This window comes from Priapulus caudatus, unplaced genomic scaffold, assembly GCF_000485595.1.
Source record: "Priapulus caudatus unplaced genomic scaffold, Priapulus_caudatus-5.0.1 Scaffold87, whole genome shotgun sequence".
In the NCBI taxonomy this organism is placed as follows: domain Eukaryota; kingdom Metazoa; phylum Priapulida; class Priapulimorpha; order Priapulimorphida; family Priapulidae; genus Priapulus; species Priapulus caudatus.
The window spans coordinates 107,263-120,468 of NW_014577148.1; the positions used below are offsets into that span (position 1 = coordinate 107,263).

General features: G+C 39.6%; 1 protein-coding gene across 3 annotated transcripts in view; it reads left to right on the forward strand.

Moving 5' to 3' along the window:
* Positions 1-13,206, forward strand: part of LOC106804780 (glycerophosphocholine phosphodiesterase GPCPD1-like) — a 37,894-nt gene that overhangs the window by 6,269 nt on the left and 18,419 nt on the right. For 2 of the 3 annotated variants that reach the window (XM_014806114.1, XM_014806115.1), the window contains exons 2-7: positions 5,313-5,606; positions 8,570-8,742; positions 11,345-11,380; positions 11,832-11,983; positions 12,679-12,756; positions 12,861-12,974. In XM_014806114.1, coding sequence (XP_014661600.1) covers positions 5,404-5,606; positions 8,570-8,742; positions 11,345-11,380; positions 11,832-11,983; positions 12,679-12,756; positions 12,861-12,974 — 756 coding nt within the window. In that variant the 5' untranslated portion in view covers positions 5,313-5,403. Of the gene's footprint in view, positions 1-5,312; positions 5,607-6,406; positions 6,751-8,569; positions 8,743-11,344; positions 11,381-11,831; positions 11,984-12,678; positions 12,757-12,860; positions 12,975-13,206 lie in introns of all 3 variants that reach the window. The other variant, XM_014806116.1, reaches the window with a different exon arrangement.

Genomic DNA, 13,206 nt, shown 5'->3' on the forward strand with positions numbered 1-13,206 from the left:
ACCGGCTGTGTCGAGCACTGATCTCGTGGCAACTTTCATAACGATCCCAACGAACATTCCTTCGCGAAGGTTCCTGATACCATCTCTGTGCCTTCCACTGTTTCGGCACGTATGTGAACACATTTGGGACTAACAGGGTTTACTAGAATCCCACCACTCCACCACAGAATCACCGCAGTAGACGTGAGATGAGCGCTGTCGCTCTGCGGCACTTGTTTTCTAAAGCAGTGTACTAGCACCCTGAGTAGCACCCTGTATTAGCACACTGTAATGAACCCTGAATGCTCGCGTGGGTAGGCAAAAACATGGGGCAGCCCATTACGCACCCATGGGGGTGAACTGGCACTCTTCTAATCATAATTATTGCCTGGCAACCTGCAATGCAGATGTGTTTACAGTTAACTCACAGCTGAGCGAAACGTGGGCCTGAATATACTTGGATTTCAGCAACTCAATGGAGTGAGGTTATCACGCACGAAGGGTGATGCCATCTTTGATTATTGATGACACTTGCACGCGCCATCTCATGGCAACTGCTTTTGCTATTAGAGCCCACTCCACCTGCCCCCTCCCCCGCACTCTCCCCCCCACTACCACCACTAGTGACTACGCTCGCGCTCGACGCATATCCATGATAACATGTTAATATGGCGAAGTCATTAAAGTTACACAGCTGTATCTTTATTACTGTACTACCAGTATATACCAGTAAGCCTAGCTGTCATCGATTTTAGATCTGTATTAGTAGTATCCTAGATATATGCTCTGAGCGCGAACACGGTGGCGGGAAGGCGCACTTGATTTGATTGCCAGCGAGTTTATCAGAAGAATACCCGGCTACAGTATACGTCAGTTGAGCGCTGTCGCTCTGCGGCACTTGTTGTATTTGTAGATGCCAAAACAGTGCTTGACATTTAAAAATAAATTAAGTTCGACCTTAATATCTAAGTAGACATAGACATACTAAATTAGGCTATTTTTATTTATTTTATTTTTATTTATTTATTTCAGTAGGCCCCTAATTATCCATATTTACAATGGTGATATTGTTACAAAAATTTTTTTTATGAAATTAGATAACTACGATGGATATATACACAACAAAAAGTATGAGTACCGGTAGCACGCTTATTTACATTGTGGTCCCACTGGCAGCAAGAAGCAACAACCCCCCAGGCCAAGGCAGCTCAATTCTCTCACTGTGAAAATTTTTATTAATTAATTGGATCCGGATCACCACGAAAATGTCATCAATTCTAAGTTACCCCATTTCTGACCTATCCTGAAAATTTTATTAATTAACTAATTAGTTAATTAATTGGATCCGGATCACCACCAAAATGTAATCAATTCTAAGTTACCTCATTTCTGACCTATCCTAAAAATTTAATTAATTAATTAATTGGATCCAGATCACCACCAAAATCTCATCAATTCTAAGTTAGCCCATTTCTGACATATCCTGAACATTTTATGACAATCCGTCCATAACTTTTCCAGTTAGGCTGTACACAAACAAACCCACAAACCAACAAACACACGCCGAACAAACACACGCTGGTGAAAACAACCTCCTGCCAACCCCTTGGCGAAGGTAATGAAAGAGTTTTTCCCACTGCTTCCCACCCTTGGTTTGTATATTGATATCTCACCTTTCCTGGTATTCAAACTGTGGACTTCAGATGTTAACGCGACTCCTTCTGTCTGGACTGAGATTACATAATATTTTTAAAACCATAAATTAAACTGTAGTTGGATTATCCTGTACTGTAGTGGTACACAATTGAACTCTAGCACCTATGTGAGGAATATGTTATCTTATGAGTTATCTTATGATCGGTAAATATTTACCGGTGAAGGTGTTGAGACCGTATAAGGCTGGGGGAACTGTTCGTGTTCCTGTTTCGTGTAAGTGTATGTCTGTAATAATCACTGGCGTGCCTGTGCGAGGTGGTAGTCAGTAGGAAAAATGGTACTGGTACAGGCACGGTATGGTTTGCCAGTTCATGGTAAGCCGTCCCTTAAAAGCATTCAGTGTGGTGCTACAGACTGTCTCAGTCTTTAGCGTGTTCCAATTGTCCAGTACTCTAGTTGCGAAGAAGTTGTGTCGCTGGGGTGGGGTGAACTTGAAATTTATAGGGTGACTTCGAGTTTGGGTGGCAAGTGTTGGCTGGAACAGCCATGTGGCTAGGCTATGAAGCTATCAAGTGACATGACATGACATGACATGACATGACATCAGGAGTAAGATAATATAGGATATAGATATAGATATAGATATAGATATAGATATAGATATAGATATAGATATAGATATAGATATAGGATATAGATATATTATCTTACTCCTGATGACATGACATGACATAAGATAAGATAAATGGAAAATTTAGGACTTACTGACCACTTCATGTGATAGGTAGAGGTATAGTCTGTCATAACTTGACAAAGGCTCATTGGGTAATGCCTTTTTTGTTAAAGGATATATGTGTCGAGCTTTTAAACCTCAAAATAACCCAGTCACACTTAAATATATATCATTGATATGTTTATATTCTTCGAGTATGTCAAAAAGTCAGTCAAAATCAACACGCAGTAATGTTGCTACATCTGTTTATATATTCTAAATTTCCGCGCTGTGATAAGAAATCTCTGGCACTGATATGTCCCTTTTGCAGCTTTTTTCACAATTCCAAGAAAGAGTTGCTGTCGCTCTCATCCCCGCGGTGGTCACTCCTACATATGATATTAAATGATGAACCCGAGCTAATTTAAACAATGCCCCCATGTACATAGTCATGTCAGACAGTTCATAGTCAGAATGAAGGCTGTACATACATGTACTCAAAAGTACCTCAAATACCATTTCCCACACTCAGGCATGTGCCGCAGAAACGCGCGCGCAAATGGTCTCTCTCTGGGTGGAGGGACACACCCTTGGTTGCTGTTCTCTGATTGGCGACTTGGCAAAAAAACGTCCAACTCGCCAACTCTGAGTTGGCAAAATTAGAACATGTTCTAATCTCCCAACTAGTTGCTATCGATCGGTTGGACGCACAACTTTTGCGTTTACACTGCCGATTGTCAGGTGCGAAGTTGCAATGCTGGTACAATTTGGCAATTCGTCAACTCAAAGTTGGCAGTGTAAACCCATATATTTTATTGAACCACTAATAATTCTCCTATCTGCGGGAAACAACTTCTGGCGCAAATGCTGACTCTGTGCACTAAGCTGCGTACTCGCCATACATATAATCTCTCTCTCTCTATATATATATATATATGTATTATAGCGGTGATATGGGAATATGATAGGGTATAATAGATAGAATATGATATAGAGATGATATCAGATATAAATAGATGAATATGATATAGAATATAATAGAATATTTAAGGGGTATATATAGCTAGGGTATAATATGATATATATGATAAGGGATTGATCATGTATGGTGAGTACGCAGCTTGGTGCAGAGAGTCTGCATTCGCGCCGACGTTAAGGGGGGCTTATGTCGGGCTTGCGAGCCGACTCGACTGGAAGCAACTGGATTTCGAGCAACTGGAAGCGATCGGCAGCGACTAGTTGCGTCCAGTTGCCCACTGTTCAATTCCGGGCAACTACTGGCGGCCAGTCACAGGCAGTCGCGTCGCAGTCGACCGACCTAAGCACTGCAGTCGCAGTGAATTGCAGCCAGTTGCTTCCAGTCGAGTCGGCTCGCAGGCCCGACATAAGCCCCCCTTTAGGCTTTTCTTTTGCAGTGATGAGTTGTTTACCGCAGATAAGACAGTTATTAGTGGTGCAATAAGATTTATTATACATTATTTTTATAAGAGAGTTATTAGTGGTGCAATAAGATTTATTATATATTATTTTTATTTTTACTGATTTGTTACAACTGCCAGTGGTTTTGTATACACCTTTATTGAGTTTCATGCAATAAATCATCACTATGATCAGTAAACAAAGGCCTGCAAATTATGTTGAATCTTCGAGCAGGTCGTTGATTCGTTCTTCTTTTCAATTCATGTACCTTTGATACAATTGCCCTTTGATCGTAACCCTGCGTGAAAACTGAGTACAGAAGTAATTACGGAAAACTTGTGAAAAGGCTAAGAAAATAAGTTCTTTTAGCAGAAAAACTGCTGAATGCATTAATTAAACAAAACATACCATGTGGAGAAAGTGTAGAGTTGAATATGTCTCGAACGTAGACAGTAGACGTAACAGATGTGTAAGCGCTGGCAAGTACGGTTTTATTACAAGTCCGGAGGAATACAGCGTACACGTATCGGTCAGATGTTGCCCACGTCCCTCTCGTTGTCACCAAAACCCCTCTCTTTTAAACCGTCTGCATCGTCGTCCGACCTGTTTAGACTTCCACTAATTTGTGGCGCGGGTCATGGGTACAACGACCGGTCGCGACCAACGTACGACGGTACCAGGTAGGAGCGGCGAGCTCCGTGTACGTTGCCCGCTTAATGATGGCCGTTTGATAAACCGCGATGCGTTCTTGCTGAAGTTAATGTATTTGTACCATTTTGAAATGCATTCTGTCCACGCTGAATTATGTGTGCTCTTAAGTATACATGTAGCGAATGTCTTCTGGGTCCATCGCCGGCCGTCCCTGAACATTTGCCTGATTAATGTGTCAAATTTCCCATGTCTCTATCTCAAAGTTAAAACACCGTACTACAAAAGTACTGCATCAGTAGCAAGGTTGGTGATTGAGGAATAATGAGCAGACCTTGTCAGACCAGTGAAAACAGCTTCGCTACTATATTTCGGAGGGTTGCTGGTAGTACACCAGCATATATATATATATATATATATATGCAAAATTTACCAATTATGTGTTCTCAGTGTTAATGCCTATTTATGTGTATTCAATGAACTAAAAATGTCTTGTCACTACTGTTTTATTTCCCTAACCTTATCTTTACCAATAAAGTTGAGTCAGTATATTTTCTGGCCACAGTTTTTCCAGGAATGTAACCCCGTAGGGGATGAGAGACTGAAATATTGATAGTTAACTGCTGCTGCCAACCTATTGTGACCCTTTCATGATGGGACTATGAAGAGTCTAAACTATAATAAATATTCACCTCAAATGTACTTGTTAAATGAGAAAACGCCCTAAAAGAGGGCCAATTGATATAAAGACATATATATATATATATAGCCCAAGAAATATCAGAAGAATGAATGCATGATCTAATAAACTGCAATTGGTCTTCTTTTTTTTTGTCTGTAATTGGTGAACACATTGCAAAATCACACCCGTATTTACTCATCATTTATTTCCTTACAGGCAGTGGAATATTAAAACTTTGAGGGTCGTTGAGTAGAGCGGGTAGCAATGAAAAGGAAAGCAACAGCCCGCAAGCAGTTGAAAATGTGCTATGCACAAGGAGCAGCATCTTTGTAGCATCGATATTGGGTCGGATTACAACACCACAATCATGAACATGGTGGATGTAGCGATCAATGTCACCGTGGATACAAACCCGCTCGAGGTAGTTTGCATCGTTGGAGGCTGCGCAGAGCTGGGCAATTGGAAACCACAGCTTGCAGTGCAGTTACAGAAACAGGAGGGAGTGCAACGGTATGTGAATTCTATATTTAGGTGTCTAGTTTTCTTATTTTATGTGCCTTTGCATTTGCCCTTGTCCATAGACAATGATGGCCAAATAGAGAAAATGAAATGCAAACCTGATTACACAATACTGAACATGTCAGAAACATTTCATAATCTTTGCATATGCAGTCATTTAGGAAAATATAAAATTTAATGGAGGCAGCTGTTATGAATGCTAAACGGTGCTCTAAATATCATTAGCAATAATGCATATATAGAGAGACCAGATGTACCTTGCAGATTAGAATCAAATGCTAAAGCAAAATGCTAACCAAAAGTTAGTTGAGCCTAGCAAGGATGGCTATCTTCTTGAGTGTAGATAATGGCTAAATGAATAATGGATAATGGTCTGTACTGTAGTAAAATGCCTTGAATAATGAACATGCTGGAGTCGTTGCTATAGAGTATAGACGATGCAGAGACACAACCAATCAAGTTGATTGTGCATGCAAGATGACCTGGTAATGCTGATCATTACAATTATTGTCATAGTATTTGCATAGATAGCCAGGACAAAATGTGACAAGCTATTCATTGCACATGTTTTCTGGAAAGGCTACATGAGAATGTTGACAAGGAATAAACAGACACTAAAATCTTGAATGTTAGCAGAGGATGTGTACGTATACATGTTCAGGAAGTACAGAATTCAGCAGGAGACACGTGTCTCGCTATTCCGCTGCATTTTTCCACAGGAACAAGTACCCAGATACATATTGAGAAACCGATACAATAATATTCGATTTGTTTCTTTTTTTATTTACTAGGTATGGTGCGACCGTTCTCAAACCTGCGTGCTACTACTGTGCAGCGAAAGACAACTCTAAATATTATTTCACATGATGGCAGGTCTCCAAATCAATGGCACATGCACGAGGAATCTAGACATGCGACAGCATGTACTGAGTCTTCTTTCCAGCACCTTGTGCAGAGGAAGTCTCTCAGACAGTGTAGCCCTAGGTCGGCTGCACTGTAATGTGTTGCGAATGTGTTCTGGTCAATGGAGCAGTCATTTCCTCATGTTTTATTGTTTGCGAACCACTCTGTTTTTATACTAAATGTCCATATCAACCGGACAGCTGGAAGATGATGACATTGAATCCCATGGAAGGTATGCTTCGAATTTGACCTACTTTTGTTTCAAATAACAGAAATGAGCAAGTGTGGTTATTGCCATGTCATGTGTCCATGTGTATGACAACCGAAATATTTATTTACTGTCACACTTATGGTAAGCCGTAGTTTCACTACAGTGCTACTTATACGTACTTGTAACTAATCTCATTTGGTAGAATCTTGTAGACTGAGAAATAAGCTGAAGTCACTTATTCCTCGATGGGTACTCGGCTATAAATCACTAGCTAATAGCGTGAACATGTGTCTACTAGACTACTAGTATACATGGGTTCGATCGTGGTAATAGTCGAACTAATAGTCGTATTGTTTCAGAGACAGTTGTGGTAATCTATGCAGCCATCACCAGAACTGAGGGCTGATAAAAATGTGAATTTCCAAACGTTTAGTGTAACATTTGTAATATGTAGGCAACATGCTGGCAAGAACGTGATATAATCACGTGATGTAATCATGGTAGCACAGCAAATTGTGAAAAAAGAGGGCAACATATTCTAATCGTTGTACAAGTCTACTAGTGTGCGTGCCTGCGTGCATTGCTCATACAGGGGAAATAATAAGTCCCACATTTTTCAGATTGGGCCAGCTTAATGATGAAGTGCATGATGCAGATGAATGCAGTCGGTGCTAAATGTATGGCTGTGTACTTTGTTGCTGGTTAATGATCATGAAACAGCTTGTGATTGGGAGTCCATATTGTTGTGCTAATGATATAAGGCCATTCTTCACAACAAAGTTTATGGTTATAGAAAACTGACCTGGGCTTGCATGTTTGTAAACACACTGAACGTCGGGTAATCGCATGACGATCCTGCATTTTGAAATCACATTGCATTAGTCTGTGTCAGCAGGATCAAGATAAAATAGCACCTAGCTATCTGAGTCTCAGCCGCTATAGAGCTCACACTGGCAAAGCTATCTATATACATAGTGAGTGGAGGGAACCTAAGAAATATACATAAAATATGTGATACACTGACACACAAAAATATGATTTGTAATGTGCTTTCATTAATCTATTAATGAGATAGTAAATCTACCTTATAATTTGCCTAGAGAGTACACATATTACCTGATTAGCACAGATGTAAATGGTCTACAAAAGCCTAAACAAACTCCATTTGCTATTTACACACTACTTTGTATGTGTACACCAATTGTAGTTTTTTCACGTACTACCATCTATCACTGTTGTGGGAGGGACCCGCAAGCCTTCCAAGTTCCTGTACAGAGAAAGCATTCTTTCAAATGCTTTATGCTTGCCTTTAATAAAGCAAAGCAGTCGTGTTATTTGTGGGCACTTTTCACAAAAACACGTGTAAGTAGTGGCCTTGTTGGAATATCGGGATTGAAACCAGTTGATGCTGTGTCACAGAATCTATTCAGCTGCTGGTTTCTCACCATCTTGCTTTTTAGCCATACTTTTATGCATCTTTATAGCGCGTAAATCTAACTGTTGTAGTTGGCATAGTGCACGTCTTAAGGCATGGTCAATAACGTGAGTATTCCACATTCTGTTTCGTAATGCATGGTTATTCGTTCTTGTAAAAAAAATAATTCTGAAGCCAATTGCTACAACCATCGCTTACTAGTCTGTAGTTCTAGATGCTCTCACCAAGTCAAGATGCAGAGGTAGTTATAACCTGCACCCTCGTTTGGGATTGGGTCGAGCGTACGTGTTTCATCCGTATGTGCATTTTTTGTATTTTTATTTTGCTGGTTGTTGCATGCAGACCATATATAATGCATAACTGATGTGTATAGTTGGCTTGATATTACTGCCTTATCCCTTACAGGGAGTCATGGACCTGCGTGGTGTCGCTAGTAGAGGGCGCTATCATCGAGTATCGCTACATGGTAGCTGTGTTCGTGGACTTGCCACCGGATGAGAGCAATGAGAGTGGTGATCATGTAGTTGTCGTGAAGAAATGGGAAACATTTGTGCGCCCACGCACTATCTGTCCAAAGGGTAAGAATGAGAGAGAGGATGAGAGGTAGAGCACCATGGTAGTCACTTCCCCTTAGCACAATTATGTGTGGTCTTATCTCAGACTGATGAGGGGACCTTCCATATTAGAAATGTTCAAAATTACCTGTTTTCAATTATCCAAGAGTCCTTCTTAAATCGTAAGATGATTGCATAAGTGAAGTAAACTTTTATATTAATCTAGTGCTAGCCAGATGCATAAGGGAGTGAGGCATGCATATGTATTCAACCAGTGCACTGAAAGGAAATTCTTGGATTCATGAATATAACCAGCTTTTATTTTGCCAACGAGAGGTCATTGAGTGGAAGGATGTCTTGAGATGTATTCGCACTGGCACTCATTTTCCCTTGTGGCTTTCACTTCTAGATTTAGCCTTTAGCTGGCAGATGTTGGCCTGGCCTGGTACTGGTGCGCGTTTACACTAGAATGAATTTCTAGAAAATTGAATATGAACAAATTTTCGAGTATTCACTGTATTAGGTTAGACTGGATAACCTATGTGCTTTAGTAGTGAGGATAAGTGTGGGCTTCCTATGGAGCTTAGTGTTAGTGGTGCTGATCATTGATGGTGGCAAATTTATTGTAGCATGCATAGTGCAGCTCTAAATAGTTCATGTGTTTTTTAACATTATCTTGATCTTATAGTTGCTTTCATGCACCCCTTTCGGATGTTGTCTCGTGTATATAAACCTTCTGCAAATGCTGGTAAATTGCCAGTAATTGACTGATGCACTTTAGCGTGTCTATATCTGTAGGCAATACAGTCGCTGTCCTAGTTTTCTCTCTAAGTACTCTCTATACCTACAAGTGCTGGTCAACATAACCAGCTTAAACCGGCTGTCAGCTATACATTATTTCAAGAGCAGATAAAGAAGGTTATTACCTTCTTTATCTGCTCTTGATTATTTATAACGAGTGCTTTGGCTCCCAGCTATTTACAGCAGTACAGGATGATGGGCAGTATAAATGTTGGCAGTGTGCATGTCATGAAATGACTTTGGTTTGGGTTGAGTAGCTGTGGGATCAATGATCCCTCAGTCGGCCTTTTGAGGTACGAATACGTTTTTTAGCTGGCCACGTCAGGTGTATAATTGTGAAGAATTGTTATTGATTCAAAAATAAATTCTATTTATTTGAATCTTTTTAAGGATACACTCAAAGTTTTGCACGGGTATTGCTCTGATAAAGAGTAAAATGTTTATTGACCAATGAATCAGCGAATCAGTGTCACATTTTATTTATGATGAGATGTACTATATGCTCAAGCCTAAAAATTCCCTGAAATTTTTAGCACCTAATTATGTGACAATTAACAGTTTTTTAATTTTTTGTAAAAATGGCATTTTATATATTTTTCAATTACCACAAATAGTGTAAAAGGAAAACTTTTATCAAAAGTTAAGCACAGTATGCACCAAAAAATGTACGTCAGGATTTTATTTAAAATTTCATATTTACCTAAAAATAAAACCCTAAAATTTAAGTTGTTTGGGCGGATTGAACACTTACGCATTTAAAGAACCATATCTCATAAAATACGGCACTTAATATCAAACCCTGACGAGCATTATTAAAGCAATGTGTTACCATTAAAAGTAAAACGAGTGTAAAATTAAATGATGCCGAGTTGTAATGACAGACAAATATCCATTGATACATCAGCTACTGTGGCAGAAATCGAAACAGAAACATTTTACTTTTCACAGTGATCGACCGCCTCTGTGCGAAATAGGTAAACGTATGTGAAACATCTACTGTTAGTGCTTACTATGACATATTCATGATTAATGGAAGCCACTAAAATTGGTGAAATATTCTGTGTATTTTGAGAAATTGTGAGAAATTACGAGGCTGCCACTCGCAATTTGATGTGAAACGCGTGAACACTGTGTACTGCATGATGTCACTAAGCCACATGTCAACAAACTCGGGCCGTGGTATCAAGGTATGACAGTTATTATAGACCGCGTGGCAATTTCAACTATCACTGGCAGTTAACGGCTGTAGGGGGGTTGAGGCTGATAGATTCTGGCATAATGAATACCGATGAACAGGCTGGGAGGATCATGTCTTTGATGTCATCAGTAAATGTGTGTTTAACTGGCCACGGCTCATTGCACGTGTATGTGATCAGTGCAAACACTCAAATAATTTTTACATAGAGAAATAAGCACGCACATAGGTGGCACCTGGTTTTTGCCATTGAATATGGAAATTTAATGAAATTTTGCATTACACCTTGAGTATATCCTCAAGAGTGACCTGCAATGCTGCTATGCAGTATTGTGTTAGTTTACGGAATGAATAGATGGAAAATCGGGGGCAACGATTTTAAGACATCGCGGTTTCTATAAATAGTACAATTAAATCCGCTTGTGTTAAGTAAAATTTTGTTAATTTATGAAGTGTAATATTTCAACATAAAATCAATGTAATCATTGATTGGCTATATGCTGTAATCAAGTTTGTTTGATACAATTTTACTTAATTTAAATGTTAAAATAATTCAGAAACTTACAGTTCTAGATTGATAAAATTGTTTCAGACATTGTTATGTTGGAAAAATCCTTTTCCTTTTCACAGCTGGTGCAGCAGTACTCGAGGAATTTGGTAACTATGGTAAGTATAACACTTTTTTGTTTTGCATGACACCCTAATAATTATCACTTTAATGTTTTGCATGACACCCTATAATTATCACTTTAATCATTCTCATAAAGTCGATATTTCGAATATGTTCCCAATCATTCTCGTAATTCCTCGACTGTTCGAATTCCTGTGCTTGTGAATGGCATTTTCTTGTGCAATATTGCTCAACACACGCTGTCGCCTAGTGATGTCTCCAAATATGTTTTGACAGTTTTCCAATTTGGGCAATCCCCCATTCTGCATGCCTCTAAGCAGTAGGAGAAACGTAGGGACATGTAACTCACAAACCTAATTACTATGAGCATTATAGGAAACCAACCCTGTTTAATATAAATTGTTAGATACACTATTTGTTGGCAATTTAGTTGTATACGATGTTGTTCTATGGCAGCTGCTAATGGAACAGGGCTTATGATTTCAGGTGGTAATTATCAAGTCGGACCAGGGTGGCTTACCGGTCTCACAGAGGTGAGACTAGATTTCAAAAACAATCCAATACACATGTGGAAGACGCACCATAAGAGAAGGAAATACATGATCAAAGTGACTGCTATGGACCTCCGGCACAAAGAGGTACTACATGCTGATAGGGCAATTAGGCAGTAGTAATATGATGAGACCATACGTTTGAAAATAACTCATAAACATATTGACAGTAAATCATAAGAGGAAGAAATATAAAATCAACGTGACTGTAGGTTTTTTCATATGATGACTATAATTGGCCTCACTTTGGCCGATTGTCGGTCTCACCCTGTCATTGAAACATTGCTAGGAAAAATTGCAAGCTAGGTGAAGAATACTAATACTATGGTTTGCAGATCTGCCTTAGGAAAATGTACAGCCAATGCAGTGTTAGCAGCTGACTAGCATGTTATTAACACCAGTTGTGAATAGCCAGGAACTGGCTCATTGCATGGATAGTTACCCAGCAAGAACGTCAGGCATAGTTGATTGGTCGATATACCTTCTTCGAAAGACGTTATATTAGATGTACTGGTAAAATCCCTGAGTGTATGCTACGACAAAAATAGCATAGAGTTCGTTGTTGCCTGTAACTTAAGCATTCAATAAAAACCTTTAAGAGTCCCTTAAGTGGAGAATCCTACCTGGTGGTGCACAAATAGCATATATTTAAACATATAAGTTATGCTATTGTTGTTTAAATCATTTTGAGTAATAGATTTTACCATATTGTAGGTGGGATGAAACTGTGTGCCATTGTTGATAAGAATGTTCTATTCTCTTTCTCGCTTCATGTATTGCAGCATCATGGCTCATTTGATGATGAAGATGACAGTGGTTTGCAAGCACTTTCTGGTCCATGCTCTGACGTCCTGATTTCGGTAGGAGGAATTGCGCTTGTTCAGTGTGATTTTTTGTGCTTTTTTTCACGCATGTTTGCAAGAACGTGGGGATGTGCATTTCCTGTATTTCAATCCGATTCCAGGTGCTAAATAGCGAAGATGATTACATCTACAGGCAGCAGGAACAGTTTGGGCGCTTGTACGAGGTCGGGGATTACATAGTCTTCAAAGCGCACACTTTCTGCCCCACCGTCACGGTAAGCATGCTGGTCTGCTGTGTTCAGCGTGCTGGGGGGTAGATTCATCAATGCGCGTATGCAAAATATTTTTCGTAAATCTTGTGTACGCAATCGACGTTGCTTAGTTGCGATTCATCAACACAGCTATAACCGAGGCCGTTTTAGGTGCGATTCATCAAGCTAAAATTTACGTAAACCTTTGCATAACTTTACACAGGCTGAAGAGGTGCCGTAAACCACTCGAAATTTC